At 34.9% G+C, this 18,807-nt stretch overlaps 1 protein-coding gene across 3 annotated transcripts in view; it reads right to left on the bottom strand.

Moving 5' to 3' along the window:
* The window catches only part of LOC136028695 (uncharacterized), a 105,379-nt gene that overhangs the window by 62,743 nt on the left and 23,829 nt on the right, over nt 1–18,807 (bottom strand). For all 3 annotated transcript variants that reach the window (XM_065706524.1, XM_065706525.1, XM_065706526.1), the window contains exons 4-6: nt 8,561–8,780; nt 6,774–7,032; nt 1,303–1,519 (exon numbers count right to left, since the gene is read on the bottom strand). In XM_065706524.1, coding sequence (XP_065562596.1) covers nt 1,303–1,519; nt 6,774–7,032; nt 8,561–8,780 — 696 coding nt within the window. The remainder of the gene's footprint in view (nt 1–1,302; nt 1,520–6,773; nt 7,033–8,560; nt 8,781–18,807) is intronic.

Raw genomic sequence — 18,807 nt, 5'->3', positions numbered from 1 at the left:
CTTAATTTCTGGTTACTATGGGCTATAGTTCGTCCTTTACTAGTTGCAGCTAATGCTAAACTATGATCTGACTACATATTTAAATGCGTATAACAAAACGTATTATTTCGTCTCCTGGAAGTGGTACCCACCTTCATTTATTCTACGCCCTTTTGATTATTCACTTGTGTAATTCTTAAAATGGATGAGGTAGTGAGGCACGACATTATTGCATATATGCAAGAATCTTTGCGGCCTCGCGTACGAAGTATATATACATAGCCTCACATATATAAGCTTATCTGATAATTTATGAAGAACTGCTTAAACGAACATGATTACCAAATCCTTTGTCAATTCAGCACCCAAAATATTAATGACCCGACGCTTACATTTTTGGTCAAATAAAATTTCAAGTTTACTGGGTAACAGAAAATAAATTGTTATTTTTTCGCTTTTTAATTCTTTTAAAGATAAAAGCATACTTTTAAAAAGATCTTTTAGTAGGCAATCCATATTTTATCATTTTATTTAAAAACTCAGTTGAAATGCTTTTAAAAAGATCTTTTAGTAGGCTAATCATATTTTATCTTTTTATTTAAAACTTAGTTGAAATGCTTTTAAAAAGATCTTTTAGCAGGCTAATCATATTTTGTCTTTTTATTTGAAAACTTCTTTTGAAAATGGCATTATTGGAATATCGGCTCCAGTCCCTCTTCCAGCCAGGCGATCATTTCTAAATCACCGATGGTTAAATAAAGTTCTAATATAAGTTAATAATTTAGTTGATTATTATTAACTAATCTACTATCACTGGAAGTAAGTGCTGGAAGAAATATTTTCAATATCTCAAAATGTTCATTGTTTTTTTTTTTGCAACTTAAGAAGCAAAATTTAAATAGTTTTCAAAAATTTCCAGTTTTCAAAAATTTTCAGTCTCAAAAGTTTTCAATTTTTCAAATAGCAGATTTTTTTTATTGCATTTAGGGATAAACAATGCTTTTAAAAATACTTCTTAATATTTAATTTTTTACTTTTTAATTTTTAGTTGAAAAATCTTGGTTTCTAAATTGTATCATTTAAGAATCAGGTCCAGCCTACCTTCCGGTCAAGCAATCATTCTAAGACATCCATGGTTAATTAGAGCTCTAATACAAGTTAATACATTAAATAATCTTAATTAACTCCTATATTTCAGCATTGACAACAATTGTGCATGCAATATTTGAACTCAATCAGCCCAAGGTAGAAGAATGAAACACTAATGTTAAGATTTGACCTAGACTGGGGAAGTTAAATAAAAGCGTCAAAAGTAGTAATTACCTCCAAAAAAGTAGTAAATACTTCCAAATTCTTTTTCATGCGCTCGTGTAAGAACTTTCTTATACAATATCTCTGCTTCTTTGTATTTTCCTTGTTTTGAATAAGCAGAAGCCAAGTTGTTTTTCGTTTTTGCAACATTCGGGTCGTCTGGACCAAGTTGAGATTCGTATATCTCAAGAGCACGTTGATTGTATCTTTCAGCCTCTTCATACTTACCCTAGAAACACACATAGTTAGGTTGGTTTAGGTCAGGTTATTCTCACACCTAATATACAAATATATAGCCCAAATGTGTTTCTAAAGTATTATATTTTAATCATATTTTGGTACTTTTCATTTGGATGAAACTAACTTCCCTTCTTGAGTGTTAGTGGTATAATACATAAGTACATATTAAAAGAATAAATGTTTTCGCCAGGAATCTTCATAATTTGAAAATTTGTTGAATTTTACTTCAATTGGTATGTGAAAATTAAATACTTTTCTTTTTTCCGTGAGAATTTCACTTTGCACACTACGTCTTTCAACCTCTATATACTTACCCTAGAAACACAAATAACAGAACACAAAATAAGAAACACAAATAACCTCTTCATGCTTACCCTAGAAACACAAATAATGGCAAGTTTAGACACAGACTTTCTGCGTTTGAAAGTACTGTAACGTTCACAAAATTATAATGGACAATTTGAAACATAGATGGTAGTAGTAATGGAGCCTTACTTTATACAGTTGGTAAGTGTGTGCAACTTTAGAGAAAGCCGGTTTAGTGGAAATCTGTATGCACCAGAGGTATAAAACCAACTTAAAAAGCTTGGCTAAGTCAGCCTGTAGAGCCTCAGACCCCAAATCTTTTGCGAATGGGTTCGAGCTCAACGATAGGCTTTTTTCCATCCGCAAAATTAAAAAAATTGAAAATATATCCCTGTTTTGGTGAAATTTGACTTAGTGGGGCATAAAAAGAAAAGAAAAAATAATTAGACTATTAAAAATGGATGGATAAAGAAAGAGAGAGAGAGAAGTTTATTAATTTTAAATAGAAGACAATACAAAATACAATTCAAAATCAAATTCCAATACACATAATCCCCCTTGAAAGGCTCCATGGCCAGGGATACAAGGGGGATAAGAAAAAAAAACAATTATTAACCAAGCAATAAATTCAAAATAGGCAATCACATATAGCAGTTCACAGGCAATATACTTATGGAGGATACAATATAAGCAACAACAAGAAGGAAAAAAACCATAGAGAACATACCTGAGGCCTGGGAGCAAAGTGCAGAGAGGAAAACCAAACACCACTAACAAAACACAGGGGCCATCAACTCCTCAGAAGAAAAAAAATTAATTTATTTGATTCTTTATTAAATAATCCTTAAGAATCCTTTTAAAAGTCCCAAACAAGTGGCATTTCTGCACTGAAGAGGTAGTGACTTCCAGACCTGTTGACAAGCAATGTGGGGTTTGAAATCTGATCGGATAGTAGGGGTAGGCGGAATGTAGATATTATTTGAAGAACGAAGGCTATATGGAACTGAATCAGAAATAAACATAGGAGTTTTCAAAAGAGATTTTGGAAGATTGCCGTGAAGTTGATCAAAGACAAAAGAAGCACAAGAAATAATGTAAATAGACCGTAGACTTAAGAGCGGTGTTGGTGAAGAATGGTTGGTGTCCAAAACCAGACGCCGTGCTTTATTATACATGACGGAAAGTGACCGCAGCGTAGACGGAAAAGTAGACATCCATACAATGGGGCAATAAGAAACATATGACTGGACAAGACAGAAAAAAAGAAGTTTCAGAATAGATCCAGGAAATGTATATCTAAGTTTTGGAATGATACTCAAACTCCGTGAGACCTTAACCCTAATCATGGCTACATGGTTCTAAATAAAAGGTTCTCATCAAGCAGGATACCAAGAAACCGGACCACCCGATTCTCTGGTCTGCACACAGAGCCTTGTGACACCTGAAGGTATGCAAGCTGAGGGAAAGCTATACCAATTCGAGAAAAAATAAGAAAATGTCATTTACCAACATTCAAGACCAAGTAATTTGTATTAAACCATGACATAACTCTCTTAAATAATACCACAAGGTTAAACTTGATATCACATTCCGTCTTCCCAAGGGTCCCAAGAGTGGTATCATCAGCAAAAGCAACAAGAAAATCTTCATTAGAAGAAATATTGGAACACGACTGAGCATCAGGCTGACACAACTTGCAACATGCCAGAGGCCTGGTGGTTTTTACAGCAAAAATCAGATCATTAACATAAATCAAAAATAAAATAGGACCAAGAACAGATCCCTGCGGGACGCCATAATATACTTCCAAAGGGCTCCGGAAAAGCGGATCAATTGAAATAAGCCTACCAGAAAGATATGAATCAAACCAAGAATAAGTGTTTGATCTTATACCAATATGCAATAGTTTCCATAGAAGAATCCGATGAGTCAAGGAATCAAAGGCTTTACGAACATCCAAAAATAAAGCTACCGGGATATGGCCAGAATCTATTGCCGAATGAATGAAATTCGATAAAGCTGCGCGAGCATGCTCCGTAGAGTGACTCGCTCGGAATCCAAACTGGAAATCATGCAAAAGATCCTTTGCATCCAGAAAACTAAGATGCCTGGATAGCATAGCCTTCTCAAAAATTTTGCTGGAAACAGATAGGAGAAAAATTGGCCTATAAATAGCAGGATCACTCCGAGAACCACCTTTATAGAGTACTATAACCTTAGCTCGCTTGAAAGATTCAGGAAAACTACCTTTCTCGAAAGACAGATTGACGAGCTTAGTCAATGGTGACAGAATAGCAGGCAGAATGGCACGGATAACCCTTGTAGGAATTTTTTCTGGTCCTGAAGAGGACCATCCTTTAAGAGCATTCACGATATGAGCTACCTCAAATTCAGAAACAGAATTCAAGACCATCGACTTCAAACAAGAGGGTCCAAGAAAGGCTCTGAAATCGTAACGAGAAGTTGCAGAGCTTGCAGAGGAAGCAGGTACCTTTCCTATATTAGCAAAATAAGAGGTAAGCTCTAGCTGACCATCTACATCTCCTTGGACGATTTTACCATCGATTATCAGCATTGATGGAACTGAAGGCAGAGGGACTGAATTAATTAAATACCATGTCTTCCTAACATCCTTCCCACATTCAGAAAATTTCCTATTATAATACTGAGACTTTGCCTTCCGACGCAGAGAATTAATTATACTCCGATAGGCCTTGAATCGTTCGTGATGAGCTAAAGATGGTGAAGCCTTAAAAAGTTTCCACAAATAATTTTTCCTTTTCCAGCTTTTATGGAGACCTGAAGTCATCCATGGATTCAGTGGTGCTATCCTTTTCAAAGTATGGGGCACTGGACCCCAACTGCAAATTTCCAGGATTTCTTCTTTAACTAAATCATAAAAGGAATCAAAAGAGTGGTTAAAATCTGAATCAGAAACCAAACTACCCCATGGTACATCAGCCAGACGAGAATTAAGTAGATTTAGCTCAGCATCACCATAACGGAAAAATGGGAGATTAGATGGAGATTTGATTGGTTGAGGAATTGGGTCTTTTCTCGGCCCAAATGAGTATTCTTGAAATTATAGTTTAGGCGTATATCCTGTTTTGTCTTACGGCTGAAGCATCGAGTTGAAACTTTCAGGGGAATTTTTTTTGGAGGTGAGGGGTGGGGTTGGCAAAGTGACAAAAAAAATTGTTTTTCTTTGGGGGGGGGGTCAAAACGATTTTGATCAATCAGTTTTTCCTTTTGATGCCTTTTGGTCGTTCTACAGGGTTAACTGCTAATTAATGCTTAACTGGTAAACTGGTAAAATGAACATATTATAAAGTTTAGACTGACACCAAGTTTATTCAAAAAGGGATAGAAAAAGAAGATGCTCGGAGGCAGAGGTTCTGACTGAAGACCAAGCCCGATCGAGTGACGATACTGCTAATTTCGAGGTGTACGCGACAAGCGAGCACTTTTTGCGTTTTGGGAATGATTAATAAATGTTTTATCAAAAGCAAAATTTTGAAAATAAGTCTTTAAATTTAAAAAAAAACTGAATACCCATCCAAAAAAGAATAGCAATCGTACATTTTTATTAGGCTACACACGGAGCACTTTTTCCTATTTTAAAGACAATTTTACTGGCAAAGAGAGCAATTTCAACGCTGGTATGCCCATTTCTGGAACTAAACACAGGCTGACATGAATACACTATTCTTCAGTTGGCAACGTGAAATATCGTAATGTACTTTGAATTACGTCAGGTTTTAAAAAAATACTAATAATATTGATATCAATTAATGAAAATTATTATTGTTTAGATAAATTTTGGAATTTGGTGTATTAGTAATCTGTGGTGGCATACACTGAATTCTATCAAGCTTATCGAACAATTAATCAACCAATAATAATAAAATACTAATCTAGCAATGTTGAGTGATTGTTATTAATTTTTTGTTTATTGATCAATAAAATAGTATAAATCAACTTTTAAGAGTTTGATTTTATGCTGAAAACTCCAATTGGTTATACAATTTCAATTGTGGCTGCTATTTCTGAAATTAGTTTAATGAATTTACTTCATTTCATTTAAGGTCATTTTTTCGTAACTGCCGGACAGGACTTCTGAAAGTAAAAATAAGAAAGAATAGTTCTAGGCAAGTTTAAATAACTTCAACTCTTTAGCCAGAGGAAAGAACTTTTCAGAAAGGCAAAACTATATTTTCAAGAGATACATACAAACATAACATCACAGTAATCACATACCAATGAACCGATCACAACTAACTTTATTTCTAAATAGCCAATTTTGGTCAGCCACCAGAAACTGCATCACCTGCCTTTTTATTTAGCCTTTTTATGGTAATGGAAAACTCCAACCCGCCGTTGAAAAAGTCTGGCAGCATAGCAGCAATGCTACTTGGAAGGTTTCATGGCCTATTGAAATTTGTTGGCAGTCTTTTAAATTTGTCGGTAGATTTGGCAGCTTTTAGAATTTTGTCAAATTCTACTACTGGCAGCTTTGGAACCTTTTCCATACCTGACTCCATCTTTAAGGACAGACAAACTCTAAACTGAAGGCTCTTCTTTGTTATTTTTTTTTTTTAGAAAGGATGGAGAATTAAACTAATTAAGGCAAACATCATATCTCTGAAGAAAGCCAAAGATCACGTGATCATCATATTGGGAGGGAACGAACTACACAAAAAATTTAGAAAAATAGTATATAATAGTAAAGCCAAAAATTTTAGCTCTTAGACGAGTCAAAAGGAAATTATATGTGTACACTGTTCAGGCAATGTGATATTCCTCTCAAATATCTGTCAGGAAACACCCCCTCCCTAAAAATAAAAATTTGAGGAACCTTAACACATAATACAATGATGATTACCTTCTAAAGTTGCATTTGTGTGCAAAAATGGTTTTATATAATCAAAGTTTAATACCTGGTTTTGGCAAAGTAGAGCTAAATTATACAGCTGCGTTGCTACATCTGGATGGTCTTTTCCATGTGCTTTCTCTCGAATTTCTAGAGCCCGTTTGCATAAAGGCTCAGCCTCTTTGTATTTTCCATGTTTCGCGTAAAAGATAGCTATACTGTTTAACGTATCAGCTACAGCTGGATGATTTTCACCAAGCGTTTTTTCGCGAATCTGCAGAGCATCGTTCAACAGGTTAGCAGCTTCTTTGCATTTATTCTGATTACTAGAAAAACAAAAATTAATTTTAATTAGGCCATTTCGGCAATATCTCACATATCAGCAATATCTCTGGAACACCTTAGGGTATTAGGTTAAAACTTTAAGGGAATGTTGAACTAAGTAAAATACACTATGTGGTTACTGCTATGACGACTACTTCTACTACGACTGGTACGACTGCTTCTACTAAGACTGGTACGATTACTTCTACTACGACTGGTGAGACTAATTCTACTAAGACTGGTACGATTACTTCTACTACGACTGGTAAGACTAATTCTACTACGACTGAAACGACTACTTCTACTACGACTGTAACGACTACTTATACTACGACTGGTAAGACTAATTCTACTACGACTAGTAAGACTAATTCTACTACGGCTGTAACGACTGCTTCTACTACGACTGTAACGACTACTTATACTATGACTGGTAAGACTAATTCTACTACGACTAGTAAGACTAATTCTACTACGGCTGTAACGACTGCTTCTACTACGACTGGTACGACTACTTCTACTACGACCGGTACGACTAATTCTACTACGACTGGTAAGACTAATTCTACTACGACTGTAACGACTACTTATACTACGACTGGTAAGACTAATTCTACTACGACTGGTAAGACTAATTCTACTACGACTGAAACGACTACTTCTACTACGACTGTAACGACTACTTATACTACGACTGGTAAGACTAATTCTACTACGACTAGTAAGACTAATTCTACTACGGCTGTAACGACTGCTTCTACTACGACTGGTACGACTACTTCTACTACGACCGGTACGACTACTTCTACTACGACTACCATTACAATAAATACTACAGCTGCGACGACTGCTACTACGAATACTACTACTGTTGACAGTCAACCGCTTTAGTCTAATAATTCTTACTATTAAAAATAACCACAGATTACATTTTTCTATATAATCCTTTTATATAAGTGTATGACCTTCTTTAACTTTCTCATATAAAAATATTTTCTATGTATATATTAGTAGAACTTTGAAAAGTGCCACCGTTCAACATTTTTTCTTACATATAACCAATTTTGGCCACATCAACCATAAGGCTTATTGACAAATTTTCATTTTGTATTTTCTATTTTATTTGTCAATAAATACTCTCTTTGCCAGGTACCACCATGCGAAGACTACAAGTAGTGAACTTGAACGATGGACTTAAGATCTATTTGCAAAATCAAGAAAACTAATCGTGTACATTTTGATAAAGACAAATTTCAACACATTTGAAGTTGCAAGTTTGAAATTAGCTGGAAGATGAGTTTTCAAAACTTTATCCACTTGAAAATATTTGGAACTTTTACAAAAAGATGACGCACATGGTGTATGCCTAATCTCTTTTATCCTTTTCAAACAAACTCTTTTCCTTTTCGATGGAATTAATAGATTTGGTGACTCAACAACTTATTTAGCAATTATCTTAACAAGTTGAATAGATAAAGAAAGGATAAAAAGGTAAAGAAAATACACAAAGGAATGAAAAAAAAGACTTGCCTATAAACCAGAGCTAAAATATTCAGTATGTTTGCTATATCTGGGTGATAGTGTCCATACGTTTTTTCCAGATCTTCAAGAGCTTGTTTACAGAGTGGGACAGCCATTTCGTAACGGCCTTGACTGACTAGATTGTGAAGGGCTCTCAGACGAGCAGGAATTTCATCGCCTGCATTTGCTTGTTGTACCATTGCAAATTGAGCCGGCACTTGTGACAATCCTCAGAGAAAACAAATTGTTAAGAAAATACAAAAGTCAGCTGGTGATTGTCTAAAAGAGCACATCTTAAACCTCTAGGGCTCCATACGTGTATAAGGCTAAGGGTATCAAACAGTTCGTGGTAACGAACTGTAGTAAGGAGCGACCTGGCTCAATAGTAAAAGAAACCCTAAAAAACAGAATTTTAATGCTAAAAGATACATCAAAAGAATCAAATTTGCATGCTTAAGTCTCATCAAATTTAGTATTTGTCATCAAAAGTTACGAGCCTAAGAAAATTTGCCTTGTTTTGGAAAATAGGCGGAAACACTCCCTAAAAGTCATAGAATCTTAACGAAATCACACCATTAAATCACACCATCGCATTCAGCGTATCAGAGAACCCCATAGCAATCCCTCGCTCTTTACGCTAAAGTTTCACTGTTTGCCACAATTCTACTTTTTAAAACAATTAAAAACTTTAGCGTAAAGAGCGAGGGATTCCGGAAGGGACAACCCATTTCATATACGGAGTAATTTCTGTTCTTTATTGTTTTATATTTTTTTTTTTATTTAATCGTCCAGAAAAAACACAATATGCAACAATTATGAAACATGTGTACAGTACTAACTTTGGTTTTTCCTTGGAATTAGGTCTGTTAAAATCAACTATTTATTTCTTGGATTTTCAGTCAACAAAAGTGGCAAACCTATAAATGTGTACTGTGTCTAAATTTCGAAAATCAAATCCACAAATGTATACCCTCTGTGCATTTAAAGACAACTTTTCCACTTGGAAACCCTTGAATAAAAAAAAAAAATCCAGGGATAGCTGTAGATGGCAAATTAATAAACCATCTGTATAATGCCATCTGTGTATTAATAATGCCATCTGTGTATTTGAAGAGAGCTTTACTATCTGTAAAACTTTGAACATAACCAGAATCTGCAAATATCTGATATCTGTACATTTTAAAACATTTGATACACCAGGACACCCTTGAATATAACCAAAGAAATCCAATGATAACTGTAGATGGTCTATAAATAACCTACTTATCAGATACTGTTTTAAACTAAGATAATCTTTTAATTAGATATTCTGCAGGTAAATGCTACATAATACTAGCAATTGATGCAAGTAGACCCGTAGGGGGAAAGGCCCGTGGAACGTTGCAGCAGATTGTAATTACAAAGCAATTTATATCATAGATAATAAACTTTGTATTCTACCATTCTACACCTGCAGATGCATTTTAATTATAATAATTATAATCATTTGCATTTAATCATAATAATTTAAACCCTCTAAGCCTCCCTGGATACAGCCTGGTATACATTTCAGGTTTTCAAATGACATTCTTACAAAATTTATAGAAAGAGTGAAAGGTATAGCTCATGCACCCCCTCCCTCTCTCTAAAAAAACATAGTAGGGGAGAAAGCGAAGCTGTTACTTCCCTCCCTACGAATGGGACGCCACTAGTTAAATATTTTTCAACGAATATGCTGATAGGTAAGTCTTTGGCAAACTCATCCACAAGAATTCAACTAATTATATTTCTAAGGGTTATCATTTTATCAGTAGTTATCATTTGGTAAGGTTGACGTGTAAATTTGGATACTTCCGAAATAAGTTTATCATATACAAAGCAATTGCCGAATTCTATTCGCGTCGTTTTGTTTTCACCTTATTAAGACTGTATTTTCCCTAAAATTCTCTTCCTTGTATGGTCCTTATTTTAGCACAACAGTAAATTTGGGTGCTTGCACTTGCATTAACATTTAAAAAATTTTCTTTTGTTTTGTTTTTCTTCATTCCATGAATGAATATGTTCTCTTTGTTCCACACCGAAAAAGACCGGAAAAGTTTCTAATACAGGGTAGGCCAAAAGTCACTGTCCCTTTTTATTAATCAATATCTTTTTTATTTTTTAATATTTTTATTTTTTCAGATCCTGGAAATTAACTATGGAAAAATTCAGGGCCGTACAACGTACGGTATATATCGTGATACCGTACGTATAACGTAAGGTATACATACGAGATAGAAAATCCATTCCTATCCATTTCCAAAAAAAGTTATTTAAAATTGAAATGGGCCAGTGACTTTTTGCCACCTTGTATATCGTCGTAGGTGATGCTAATTCATCGTAGCTTATAATAACTACAAAGTATTAGCTTTATGTATGTTCACTGAATTCACCTTTATAATTTAAACCCCTCTAAAACCTCCCCCTTTCCTAAAATCAAACTTTTTTTTACTATAAAATAGCCAAAATAATCTTTTATTCATCTATGAAAGACGACACTCAATCGATTGATACAAATCCTTTGAAAATCCTGGGCCAAATTACAGATTTGGCACAGTATTTACTGTATTCGTCCGTTTCACTTTGCTTTTAGATACTACAACTGTAACTGTTAAGACATTGCAGCCCCAAACCTAACGGAGAAAGAGAAAAAAGAAAAGCTTGAGAACAAAAAAAGTAAAAGAGAATATGCTCAAGCCAAAACTGAAAAAGAAAAAGAAAAATGATCTTTCCAGTGAAGACTATGACGTCTCACTGGGTTCTAAAACTGACTAGATGGACACCTTTTAGTTTCCTTGAAACTAACACAGCAGTACACATTCACTTTTGCCCAACATTTGTCACTAGTTCTGCCTTACTCACCAGCTTTTTACCCCCTTCTGTAAAGTTCATACTTTCTTTGTAGCTTTTCTGACAATCTTTTCCACCCATTTTAGGCTTCCCTTTAGGCCAATTGCCAAAAAAATATTTAAAGAAGCCAGTCGTTCCAAAAACGCAGCTTAGCCGTTTATACATTTTTCTTTATCATTATATCCCTAGAATAAGGGAGTGGGGCTCGTTTTTGTCCAAACATACTCTATATTACTTGGTCGCTCCAACGACTACCGAAATCGGTACTTATGTATTATAGCGATCCCACTCAACAGATTTGATCCAATCTGTTTGCGTAAAATCGGTTTGTCTGTCTGCATTCGGAGACAATTAGCTTAGGCACAGTGAGATAAACTGGTATATAGGTATATTTTAATTAAATATTTAATATATAGAGTTGGTGTTTTGGTTAGGTATTTAATATAACACGTACTGAGCGGCCTGCATTCCATAATTTTTTCTTGTAGGTCCCATAATTTTGTTACTAAAGTATTATATTTTCATCATATTTAGGTATATTTCGTTAGGATTAACCTAACTTCACTTCTTGAGTAGGGTCGCTATAATACGCAAGTACCCTTAAATCTATCCATTGGAAATTCCTCTGTAAAAAATCTAGCATATCTTCCTCAATGTTTCAAAGCTCTCGCATTTGAAAATCATACTTGAAAACTGTAGCTTATAAAATCATTATCTTTATACAAGGGCTTATACTAATTACAAAGTATTAGCTTTATGTATATTCACTGCATTCATCTTTATAGCTAAAACCCCTCTAAAATCTCCCCTTTCCTAAAAATCAAACATTTTTTCTAACTATAATCAAAAGTGTCTTTTAGTTTCGCAAATTTCTTTTAGCCATGGTAAGCAACCTATTTCCAATCAAGCTAATACCTCAAAAATATCACATTCACTTATACAGCCTTTCTTATATAAAGATTTAACTAAAACTCTTTGAAAGTCGCTAATTACCTGACCATAATAAAACATCACGTCTTTCACCTCTTGTTATTTGGTACGCAATATTTGGAGTGGGTATTCAGAGACAGGAGCTTGAAGCCTCTATAGTAAGGTTCTCTGAGACACTGAATCTGATGGTGTTAAGATTCTATGTCTTTTAGGGGGTGTTTCCCCCTTTTATCTCAAATAAGGCAAATCTTCTCAGGCTCGTAACTTTTGATGGGTAAGACTAACTCGATAAAGTTTTAAAATCAGCATAAAAATCCCATTCCTTTGATGTATATATTGATTCCAAAACTCCATTTTTTAGAGTTTCGATTACTATTGAGCTCCTTACTACAGTTCTTTACGACAAACTATTTGATAAAGATTTAACTAAATCCCTCTGAAAGCCACTAGATACCTTGCCATATTCAAACATCACGTTTTTCACCTTTTATTGTATCGTACGCATTCTTGGCAGAAAGATATGTCAAAGTTTTGGATCCCAACTATCTTCTTAATTTTACCAACAGAGGTTCAACATTTTTTTTTCCAGATTCCACGCATGTGTAAATTTACTACAAATGTTCACATTTCAGCGGAGATAAATTTCATTCCCCTGCTTTTTCTAACTTTTTCTAACTATCTTTTTTATAAGTATTTATATATATATATATATATATATATATATATATATATATATATATATATATATATATATATATATATATATATATATATATATATATATATATATATATATATATATAGATTCAGCTGATTGTGTAGATCCCAGTTTTTTGGTACTTTAAAAAAAAGCTTCTTATTGTTCTAATTAAACGCCTCTTGTGTTTCAGCAGTCGCTCTTCAGGAATTGGGACCAATTTCAAACTTTAGTGTAAAGAGTGAGGTGTCAAGGAGGGGGTATTCTCCTTCATATACGAAATAATTTCTATTCGTTTTAAGTTTTAATGTTGTTCCTTACTTTCAGTTGAAAAAGCTGGTTTTTTTTCATTTTATTTATGATCGTGTCCTAAATCATGTTAGGAAATCTGGCCCCATCTTCACGGAGAAATATTTTCTAAACCATTCAATCTCGTTAAAAATATACTCCGAACAGTTACCGCTATCAATTCCACGCGTAAAATTGAGGCAGAATTGAGCAAGCAAGAGTTTAAAAAGAATTTTGGATAGAAATTCTAGCAAATTCCAACAGTGTATGATTTCCCTTGACAAGTTCACCCCCTGGAAACTTCCCTCTCCATGGAAAATTCCCTCGTGGGAAAACCCAAAGCAGAAAATTGGTCCCCCCCACCCGAAAGTTGATACATACTTCCCAGAAAAAAGTACTATGCGTAAGCAAAGAGACAAATTTATTTTATAACTTGAAGACCTTTCGCCTGGGACTGTGTGGGGTTCATTTTATATCTAGAGGCATAGTTATTGATCCTTTCAACTAAGATAAACCAAATGACTATCTAAAAATTTTGATCGGATGGTTTGGGAATAAAAAGGGGGAGGGAGCCTGGCCACCCTCAAATCTTTCTGTTTACTAAAATTGGGCACTAGAACTTTGAATTTCCGTTCGGATGATCCCTTTCACGATATTCTAGGATCAATGGGTCGATACAATCATCCCTGGAAAACAACAAAAAATACAAAAAAAACACGCATAAGTGACGTTTCTTCTGGCAAAAAAATTCAAAATTCCATATTTTTGCAGCTAGGAGTTTGAAACCTCTAAAGTAGGGTTTTCTTATACAATGAATATGATAATGATACTTTTATTAAGATTGCCTTTTAAAGGGTGCTTCCGTATTTTTCGAAAATTAAGCAAATTTTCTCAGGCTCGAAGCCTTTAATGGGTAAAACTAAACTTAATGAAACTTATTTATTACGAATCAGCTTAATCAGCAGACTTTTTGATATATCTGTTGGTATCCAAATTTCGTCTTTTAGAGTTTTGGTTACTATAGAGCTGGATCTATAGTAACCAAATATAACCAAATATATAGTAATCAATATATCCAAAGCTTCACAGATAAACTACTTATAAATAATTTATTCTTGATCACTGATAATAATAAATTGAAATAGATATAAAACAGGAGAAATTTTAGTGACAGAGGGGAGCAAGTACTACGTAATGCAGCAAATTAGCCCCTGTGATATCTTGAGATATTCCCAGGCCCTGGGTCAATAGCCTAGTATTAAATCTGCCCCTGAGACGCCTTAATTGAGATGTATGAGTGCTTTATATTACCTGGAAATTTCTAAATTCTTGCGAATGGTTGCAGCTTGTCTGTCAGCTGTACGCTGTCAGCTTGTCTGTCACCTGTCAGGTGACAGACAGGTCAGGTGTATAGTAACAGGGACCTATCAGGTCCCTGTTATGTCAATCATGTATTTAGGACTTGTGCTTATTTTTCCCACCACATTTCATCCCGATCCCTCCACTCTAAGCGTTTTCAAAAACTTTAGATTCCCCCCTCAATTCTCCCCAATGTCACGGGATCCAGTCAGAATTTAAAATAAGAGCTCTGAGACAAGATATCCTTCCGAAATTTAAATTTAATTAAGATCCGATCAATCCTTCATAAGTTGAAAATACCTCATTTTTCTAATTTGTTCAAAATTAACCCCCCCCAACTCCCCCAAACGGAGCAGATCCGTCCCTGTTATGTCAATCATTTATTTAGGACTTGTGCTTATTTTTCCCACCAAGTTTCATCCCGATCCCTCCACTCAAAGCGTTTTCCAAGATTTTAGGTCTCCCCCCTTTCAATTCCCCCAATGTCACCGGATCCAGTCAGCATTTAAAATCGGCAAAACGACTATTTCTATTTTAATCTGCTCCAATCCCTGATACGCCTGCCAAGTTTCATCGTCGTAGCTTGCCTGGAAGTGCCTGAAGTAGCAAAACCAGGACAGACCGACAGAATTTGCGATCGCTATATGTCACTTGGTTAATATCAAGTGCCATGAAAATAACTAAAATAAGCAAATCAAAGCCAAGTGAATGGCGACAGGTTCTGGCCTGTCTTGTACCAAAGGCAAAATCTTGATTAGCCACCACCACCAGCCCTGAGCTAATTAAGTTAAAAGCTATGTTATTGTTAAAAAAAATCAACATTTCACTTTGGGAAAGAGGGGTAGCTAAGGGCTCAGAATTAAGCCACAAAAACTTATTTACTAAACAGCTTGTAGCTTGTGTTCGTAAGTCTTGAAAGAGAACTAATGTACAAGAATTATTCGAAAGATTGTTACTTTTGAAAATAATCCCTCCTTCAACAAAGCTAACTCAGAAAAGCGTAGAATTTTGTCGATTGGCCTGAAACTGATTTGAACCTTGGGCTGAATGGACCTCAATGCAGAAAGATATTAAAAAGAAATATTGCTTCCCTCAAGATTCTGCACAAAAAAAGGGTGAGAAAATTGAGAAGATTATTTCACATCCACTTCAAATGGGTGAGTTTTCCTAAGAAATTTGGAGGGGGTTCTTTCGATAAGATATTATATGTTCTTGAGTCCTATTTAGAGCCAAAAAAGCTGCTTGGGGGTGAACCTCCCTCTTGGTTTGTTAAAACTAAGACCTCCATCTATCTGTTTTGTTAAAAAAGTTTGAAATATCTTATAAGTTTATCATCGGGGTTAATATCAACCCCCTACTCCCCTTAGAATACACACATTTCCAGTGTAAAGGTTTATCGACTCTTGAAATGAAAACTCAAACCCCAAGAAAAAAAAAGAACTGAAATAAATTGTAAAAGTGAAAACGTAGAAGTGGTAAGAGGCAGACAGAGAGGGGTCCATTCTCAATATATTTTCAATGCTATAATATCTATACTGGATGATTCATCAGGTAGGTGTGATATGCATTGCCGTTTTTTCGCTATTCCCCGTTTTCCTAGGCTCGGCCTAGGTGGCCTAGAATTTTTGTATATAAATCAGTTTCAGCTCTTCCGTGGAAAACTGTATCTGATATCATAGATAAATTAACAATATGCTATGATAATTGCAAATCAGGGATGTTACAACAGGTGCAGTCTCACGAAATTTTATTTAGATTTTTCCAACCTCTATTCGACCTCTATCCTCTTTGAGTCTGATCTTCACCTCAACCTATTCAACCTATTCAAACTCAACCTCAGAGGCTCTCCCCTAGAAAATTAGGGTGCGATATAAAATTATGCTATGACATGCGTTTTTCAAGTTCAGTTTAAAGCTAATATCCCTTCAAATTGTATCCATAGTAACAACGACATTATGTAACAACCACACTTGATCCACTAGTTCCTCTTTTTCAAGAGCTTTATCCAAACTATGATGCAGTTTTGAATAGAACCTATTCTATTCAACCTCAACCTCTATCCTCTTTGAGTCTAATCTTCACTCTTTGCTTCGAGAAAGCGATCTTTATTTATTATTTCCTGTTTTAAATTTTCTTTATTATTCGGCATGTTTTTACCCGAAGAAAAAACTAACTAACTTGGCGGGAATGACATTATGTATCTTCTGTTCCATAATCAAAAGGGTATAACATCTGAATCATCATTAAGGCTGTTTCGTTATTATGTAATTAAGCTGCTGAAGGATACAAAATATCAAGGAATTGGCTGACAATCTTAACTGTTTTATTGTCACTGTTTACTCTTATTTGAAATTAAATAAAAAAAAACGAGTTTTTTTAACTGAAAGTAAGGAGCGACATTAAAACTTAAAACGCACAGAAATTAATTCGTATATGAAAGAGGCTGCTTCCTCATCAACGCCCCGCTCTTTACGCTAAAGTTTGACTCTTTCTCTCAATTCTTCTTTTTAAAACAGTAAAAAACTTTAGCGTAAAGAGCGGGGCGTTGATGAGGAAGCAGCCTCTTTCATATACGAATTAATTTCTGTGCGTTTTAAGTTTTAATGTCGCTCCTTACTTTCAGTTAAAAAAACTCGTTTTTTTTATTTAATTTCTGAACGTTTTTGAATCAATGCATGTTTTGATTTTGGCTCTCCGCAGAGGAATAATCAAAACGAAATTTGCATATTTTTTTTTGGGGGGGGGGGGGCTAAATGGCTTTCTCATAATTTTGATCGAATGATTTTGAGAAAAAAAGAGCGGGGGCGAAGCCTAGTTGCCCTCCGATTTTTTGGTTAATTAAAAAGGCAACTAGAACTTTTAATTTTTTACGAATCTTTTTATTGGTAAAAGATTTACGTAACTTATAAATTAGCTTACGTAAAGAACTTCTGTATTCTCATGTTTTTATTACATATATGAGGGGATTCGCCCCATCGTCAGTACCTCGCTCTTAACACTAAAGCTTAAATTTTATCCCAATTCATTAAGAATGACCCCTGAATCACAAAAGCCGTAGAATAAATAGTTGAAATTACTAAAAATACTTTAGCGTAAAGAGCTAGGTATCATAAGGAGGTGAGCCCCTTATATGGGTAATAATTTCTGTTTGTTTTAAGTTTTATTGCTATTCCTTACTTCCAGCTGAAAAAGCTTTTTCACATTTATTTTTTAATTTTTTTTTTTAAATAATGCTAGTAAATCCTGCTCTCCCTTCATGGAAGTTTTCTTCTCCCATGACAAATTCTCGATGGAAAGTTCCCCCAGCATATCCCCCTCTTCTCAACCCCTCCCCCCAACCAAAAAAATCCTCCTGAAAACGCCTGTATACTTCCCAATAACCATTACTATAAGTAAGCACAGGTCAAAGTTTGTAACTTGTTGCCCCTCCCACGGGCACTGTGGGGGAGTAAGTCGTCCCCAAAGACATAGTTGTAAGGTTTTTCGACTACGCTGAATAAAATGGCTATCTCAGAATTTTGATCCGTTGACTTTGGGAAAATAATTAGCGTGGGAGGGGGCCTAGGTGCCCTCCAATTTTTTTGGTCACTTAAAAAGGGCACTAGAACTTTTCATTTCCGTTAGAATGAGCCCTCTTGCAACATTCTAGGACAACTGGGTCGATACGATCACCCCTGGGAAAAAAAAAACAAAAAAAAAAACAAATAAACACGCATCCGTGATCTGCCTTCTGGCAAAAAATGGAAAATTCCACATTTTTGTAGATAGGAGCTCGAAACTTCTACAATAGGGTTCTCTGATACGCTGAATCTGATGGTGTGATTTTCGTTAAGATTCTATGACTTTTAGGGGGTGTTTCCCCCTATTTTCTAAAATAACGCAAATTTTCTCAGGCTCGTAACTTTTGATGGGTAAAACTAAACTTGATGAAACTTATATATTTAAAACCAGCATTAAAATGCGATTCTTTTGATATAGCTATTGGTATCAAAATTCCATTTTTTAGAGTTTTGGTTACTATTGAGCCGGGTCGCTCCTTACTACAGTTCGTTACCACGAACTGTTTGAAAAGGCTTACTTTTGTGATGTTTTTTAATGAAAAAAAGAGCAGAGT

Source organism: Artemia franciscana, chromosome 7 (genome assembly GCF_032884065.1).
Source record: "Artemia franciscana chromosome 7, ASM3288406v1, whole genome shotgun sequence".
Taxonomy (NCBI): Eukaryota; Metazoa; Arthropoda; class Branchiopoda; order Anostraca; family Artemiidae; genus Artemia; species Artemia franciscana.
The sequence above is the reverse complement of the archived record's forward strand: the minus strand, read 5'-3'. Positions and strand labels throughout refer to the sequence as shown.